This window comes from Pteropus alecto, unplaced genomic scaffold (assembly GCF_000325575.1).
Source record: "Pteropus alecto unplaced genomic scaffold, ASM32557v1 scaffold34, whole genome shotgun sequence".
NCBI lineage: Eukaryota > Metazoa > Chordata > Mammalia > Chiroptera > Pteropodidae > Pteropus > Pteropus alecto.
In genome coordinates, this window is record NW_006435763.1 from 1648259 (window position 1) to 1655075 (window position 6817).

The 6817-nt window shown below is 44.5% G+C and overlaps 1 protein-coding gene across 4 annotated transcripts in view; it reads right to left on the minus strand.

The window, feature by feature from the left end:
* Window positions 1-1988: 1988 nt before the first annotated feature.
* The window catches only part of LITAF (lipopolysaccharide induced TNF factor), a 95163-nt gene continuing 90334 nt past the window's right edge, over window positions 1989-6817 (minus strand). For all 4 annotated transcript variants that reach the window (XM_006910887.3, XM_015588614.2, XM_025046106.1 and 1 more), the window contains exons 3-4: window positions 5920-6076; window positions 1989-4363 (exon numbers count right to left, since the gene is read on the minus strand). In XM_006910887.3, coding sequence (XP_006910949.1) covers window positions 4255-4363; window positions 5920-6076 — 266 coding nt within the window. In that variant the 3' untranslated portion in view covers window positions 1989-4254. The remainder of the gene's footprint in view (window positions 4364-5919; window positions 6077-6817) is intronic.

Below are 6817 nucleotides of genomic sequence, written 5' to 3' on the forward strand. Positions count from 1 at the left end.
AATTATCACATGGTCCAGCAATCCCACTCCTACGTACGTACCCAAGAGAAAGAACACACGTCCACAGAAAAACCTGTACGCCGATGTTCACAGCAGCACTGCTCATAATAGCCAAAAGGTGGAAACGACCCAAATGTCCATCGACGGATGAAGGGATCAACAAAATGTGGTATGTCTATACAATGGAATATTATTCAGCCGCTAAAAATAACGCACTGACACATGCTACAAAGTGGATGAACCTCGAAAACATGAGGCTGAGTGGAAGAAGCCAGACACAACAGGTCACACGTTATGTTCCATTTATGTGAAACATCCAAAATAGGCAAATCCAAAGAAATAGAGGGAAATTGGTGGCTGCCAGGTGCTAGGGGAGGTGGGAATGGGGAGTGACTGTTTAATGGGTATGGAGTTTTATGTTGGGCTGATGAGAATGTTTTGGAACCAGGTGGAGGTGATGGTGGTACATTATGAATGTACTAAACGTTCCTGAATTATACACTTTAATGGTAGGTGAACTATAACACATACACAACTATATAACCACAGGCTTCAAAACTGTACTGTGCTGACGACACTGTGATATTGGACATACCTGCTAGATTGACTTTGCCCTTCGGGGAAACTGGGTATAAAATCACTGGGGACACTGCAGGGCTAAAAGCTTTAAAAGTACATAAGCATGTGGTACATCCAGACAATGGAATATTATTCGGCACTGAAAGAATGAGCTATCAAGTCAGGAGAAGACACGGAGGAACTTTAAATTCATATGCCTAAGTGAAAGAAGCCTTTCTGAAAAGGTGACATACCATATGATTCCAACTATATGAAGTTTTGGAAAAGGCAAAACTGTAGAGACGGTGAAAAGCTCAGTGAATGCTTAGGGCGGAGAAACTACTCTCTGTGTGTACTATAATGATGGACACAGGTCTTACGTCTGTCCAAAACCTCTGAACGTACAGCACCAAGAGTGAATCCTAGTGTAAACTATGGACTCCAAGCAATGATGTGTCAATGTCGGTTCATCACTTGTGCCAAATGTGCCACTCTGGCGGGGATGCTGATAATGGGAGAGCCTGGGTGTGTGTGGGGTATACGGGAACTCTGGACTTTCTTCTGTTTTGACATAAACCGAAAGTTGCTCTAAAAATGTTTACTGAAAAGGAAAAAAAGGTACTTAATGTGTAAACATTTACCTACTACTGCAGAACAGTCACAAAACAGTTAAGCAAATGCGCTAGACTGTATACTTGGCCATGGAATGTTTGCTTTAAAAAAAAAAAAAAATCTTTCTGAGCCTCAGAATCTTGTTTCTTTAAAATTCTTAGACTGAAAAAAAAAAAAATCCGCTCTCTCTTTCACGGCCCTCGCAGGATCTACTTTCAATGCACTCATGCGCCTATGAAGAACAGACGACCCATTGTAAACATGAGTCATAAATTCGAGAGATAACTTTAATAGGCTCCAAAATGCAAATCAGAATTTTGTTAAGTAAAATTCCAACTTCTACACTTACTCCTAAAGGAGATCTCTGAGCCCAGAAAGTCAGAGGATTTTAATATCCCAAACAAGAGGCCAGTCACTGGGGAGAAAACCGAGGCCGAACTGTGTATGCGTGTATGAAGCCGTATTTATAAATAGTTAGTGCCCATTTGAAGTGTTTTCGATAGCATCTGAGAAGCCAGTTGTCCCAGAAAAAACATTTCCATGTGTAGTGCTGTGCTAGGCCAGGAATCAGTCATGTGTTTAAAGGTGGCTTCACTAAACGTAATAACCGAATACTTTTTGTGAACAAGACACAAACCAACACTTATGTATAAGGTTACCTCGCTTCGACGGACTGACAGTATATAAGAAATGCAGCCCTTTTGGGCTTGAAATTGGTAAAATTCTTCTTTGAGGTCCAGGTAGATATAAAGTGCTTTCGATAATTGAATGTGATTCAGTGTTTACAACAGACTAACACCAAAATCCCCAACAAACAGTGGCAGAACAAAAGAGCCTTTTAATTTGCACAAACATGTGAATAAGCCCGCACTTTAAACAATAAAATGGAAGGTCCAATAAATGCTTTATACTCCAGGCATCTGACATTTTTAAAGTTCCACCGAATATATATTTTACGGTTCCTGAAACAAGGTTCTTGTCTTGAAGACTTTGCATATGTAATTAGTACCAGCCTGAGAACACTTATATACCACCATCTGAATAAAACTGCTAAATATGCATGGCTTTCGATTTTGTCAAATGAAATAAAAACACATGATCGAGACTGAGAGAGCAGCAATTTTTCAAGGCCATAAGATAGGGTTTAAACAACATAACCGCACCAAGATGGCATTGTTTTCCTGCACCTTCCAAAATGAAGCTTTATCACCAGGTAGGAAAAGGGAGGATGGCATTCATATTCCTGGCAAGCTACAGTGCTCTCCTTCTAGCATCTCACAAGCACCCTGATCAATTAACAAAGCATCTTTTGTTTGGAGAATGAATGAGGACGGCTTTCTTCTGTGCATTTTATTAAAACTTGAAAGCTATGGCTGGCTGCCATCGATGACGCCTATTGGGTTCCAATAGCCTAATGTTCAAATCTGACTTGTTAGCAATCCACCCAACTCAACATCCATCATCTTGACATTGCGGGATATTCAGTACGTCTCAAGTTTTTATCAGGAAGAATTTTCTACCGTTATGGAGCAAATAAAGGTTCTTTGTAACGACTGGAAACACAACACGAGACCTTTCTCCACACCGTAAGAATTGATAAATAGTTCACCGAGTGAACCAAAGACTTTATTTTTTAAAAGCAGATAAACACCAAAGTACGATGTAGTATCCATATGCGTTGTAAAAATAATTACTGGAACTTTCAAAACAGCAAATGAATAAGCTGAATCAATGGTTACGACTATAATTTTCAGCCAATATACAGATTTTTGTTCAAGGTCTAGGCTTGATTTCTACATAATATTATTCACATGCATTCCCTGTGCCTATTTACTATCAAAATGGGGACTCTTAGAAGTTGAGTCCAGCTTTGTCTTGATTTCAAAGATGACCCGGCAGCGAACCGAGAACTCTGGCTTGATGCTCGGGTCCTAGAAATCATGTCTTCTGATGTTACATAACAAACTATTATTTCGGAAAAATAAAATCAGACTTTAGATTCCTGGGAAACAGTTCGGGACTCCAAGCTTTTCAGCACCGCGGTAGCTAGATACGCTCGCACATGCTTTTGTCTTTCCACACACACCACCAGGAACCCGAGAGGGGCCCCGCTTTCAGAGTTCCATTATGGAGGTTTTTAAGAACCGCACTAAACCCAAGTGAAGGCAGTGGATGCAATTACCCATTACTTTTTCCATTAAGGAAAAAGGAATATGTGCGAGTGCCCTGGCCAATGATACCGATGACCTGGTTACAGAAAATGGTTCTATAAAGCCCTCCTTTCAAAATTATGTTTGAAGGTGTTTAAGACCAAAAGGAGGTCATGAAAACTGTTAATACAAACAACTCCTTATTAAGAAACAGCCTCTCATGGAAAGTGTCTGAGGATGTGGTACAAAGAATCCAGGGAAGGCAGGGCAGGGGTAAGGTCCAGCTCTCTATTTGTAACATGCATTTATGACCTCGTGGATATGTCTGGTGGGTGTGAACGGCCCCTTCATGTACTTAAAAACGAGTTAAGAAATTAAAGCGAATTGGTATGCTAATGAAAAGCCTACAGTTACAGAATCTGAGAGCCAAGGCCTTTGTCTATAAGGCAAGATTTCTGTCACCAGAAGTGGACACAGATGGACATGATGGCAGGTACTAAGAGCTGGATCAGCCATACTCAGGTAGAACGGTCTTAAAATTAAGGCAACCTGTGGCTTCTCAGTTAGAGCCCACCACCCGAAAGGCCCGCCGAGGCAAGAAAAGAAGCTGGCGAGGCAAATCACCAGAAGATAGACAGGCGGGGCAACGATCACAGTTAGATGGGATGACCTGGGGTCAAGGGCAGGCGGGAAGCCCTTGACCCAGCACTCAAGGTGAATGTCTTTGCATGTCCTGTGCACGACTCCAAGCAGCAATTTCTGGGGTTTGGAAGTGTGCTACTTTTGCGATATTTCCCCCCAAAAGAAGACACAAAGGTGAAGCCCCTGGAGAGATGCGACCACCAAGGTGGGCTACCTCCACCAGGGGCGGGGCTGGGTGAGAGTCGGAAAGGACTTCCTGCCACACACGGCTCCCTCCAGGTCTGGCCGAGTCCTACAAACGCTTGTAGGTGCCCAGGAGAGCTTTGCAGTTGGGACAGTAATGGTCCACGTCCTGCAGAGCGTCCACACAGAAAGGGATGAAACAGCAGCCCGCTACGCACCTGGGAGAACAAAAACAGCCACACAGAGCACGTTACCGACTGGAACAGTTTGGATAGTGGCCGCCAAAAAGATACGTCAGCTTCCTAACCGCCCCCCGGAACTTTATTTGGAAAACGGTCTTTGCAGATGTGATCGAGGACTTCAAGATGGGATCATCCTGGATTGGCCAGGTGTCCTTATAAGAAGAGGAGAGGACACACAGAAATGCAGGGGGGATGAAGGCCGTGTGAAGACAGGCAGAGACGAGAGAGATGCAGCCACAAGCCGGGGAACAGCTGACTACCAGAAGCTGGAAGAAGCATGGAAGGATTCTGTCCTTAGAGACTTCGGAGGGAGAATGACTTTATGGGCACCTTGATTCTGGACCTCTGGCCTCCAGAACTGCGAGAGAATACAGTTCTATTGTTTTCAATCAACAGGTTTGTGGGCATTTGTTATGGCAGCTCCAGGAAACTCATACGCCAGCCAACGCCAAGGCTGCTCCCACAGACTGTGCTGAGTGCATTTCCAAGTCTTGGGTTACCTGGGCATCCTCCAAGGTCTTAGATTGAGGTCGGTGCATTAATCCTTCTAAATAACACTACATATTTTCTCTGCCACTGTAGTGTGACAGCGGCCACAGATAATCCTCACACCAATGGTGTGATGTGTTCCAATAAAACTTAAACTGGGCTAGATTCGGCCCCTGGCCTGTAGTTTGCTGACCTGTCTCAGACTGGTCTCTATGGAGAGGCTACTTCTCACAGCAACAATCAAATAAAGTGCCCCCAAGCACAGGCAGGCAGGGTTTTCGCACAGCCTGCGGCATGATAAGAAAGAGCCAGCTGTCCCAGAAGTAAGGGCTCCTGAAGAGAAACACACAAACGCCACTTCCTTCGAGGAAGAAGACAGAGCCCTGTGGTTTCCTGTGTGATTCCCATAATCAGGAATAAGGAGGCTGTCCTTTTCTGTTTGGGAGAAAAAAAATTAAATTGTGTTTCTTCGAATTTATCCCAGAACAGAAACTATTATCTCTTTTAATGTAATACTCTCGGTGCCGACATAAATATTTATACGATCTCCTTGTGGAGGAAACAGGAAAAACACTTGGGGTCATGAAAGAATAGAAGTTTTGAAGAGATGACTATCAAGTATTTTAATGTACGCATTATTTAAAGCTCCTCTCGGAGTCAGGCAAACATTATTATTTAGGTCATGAAATTCTAGAAGAAAAAGAAATCCCTAGGATATCACCCTACACAGATGCAAGCGGCTGCTATGCTTGTCCCTACATGCAGGGAGTAATTTGAGTAGATGAGCAAGAAGAAATGACAGGACAGTAGCTTGCAGGCTTCAATATGCTCAGGAGCAGTGGTTCTCAACTGGGGACGATTTCTGGTAGTGACGATGGGGGGAGGGGCGCTACTGGCATCTAGTGGGTGGCGGCCAGGGATGCTGCTCACACCCCACATGCACAGGATGGGCCCCCACGAGACAGAAGTACATGCTACAGTTGAGCAACCCTGCAAGAGAGGAATGTGGGAGAGCCCACGGGCTGAGTGGACTCCGGACTCACCCGAGCAGGCACAGGCTCCCACAGGAGAGCCAGGTGAGGGCACCGGCGTTATAGGACAGCTGAGTCACAATCATCTTGTTGCAGGAAGGACAACACATCTGCACTGGGCGGTCGAAAAAGGAGACTGGCTGCTGCACGTAGACTGTCTGCACGGCAACTGATGCGGGGGGAACAAAAAGAACCTGATCAGTAAACAGGAAAACACAACCATGATCACAGAAGCACTATTCACAGGAGCCAAAAGGTGGAAGCAATCGAGTGTCCATCGACGGATAAATGAATAAGTAAAATGTGGTCTACCCGTGTACTGGAATATTATCCGGCCGTGAAGAAGAATAAAGTTCTGACATGTGCAACAACATGGTTGAAGCCTGAAGATGTAATGCTAAGTGAGAAAGTCAGAAAAGGACAAATACTGTATTATTCTACTTATCTGGGGCCCCCAGAGTAGTCAAATTCAGAGATGGGAAGTAGATGGTGGCCGTGAGGAGCTGTGGGGAAACGCGGAGTTGTTGTTTAATGGGGAGAGGTTCAGTTCTGCAAAATGAAAAGGTTCTGGAGATGGATGATGGTGATGGCTGCATGAAAATGTGCATGCGCTCAATACCACTGAAATGCACACTTAAAAAGGCTTAAGGTGCTAAGTTTTATGTTGTGTATTTTACCACAATTATAAAAATGGGAGGGAGGGGATGACAAGAAAAGAGGAAACAGTGGCAGATTTCCAGAGCTGTCATTCAAGGGGCTCTCAGAACCACCACTTGCGAAATGGGGGACAGGACTGTGTTCCTAGCGGGACTTGGCTCCGCCTGGCCAGGCTTTCAGACTTGACTGCCTGTGGACTCCTGTGGGGAGCTTACTGAGAATGCGGATTCCCAGGCCATGCCCCAAGACAGTC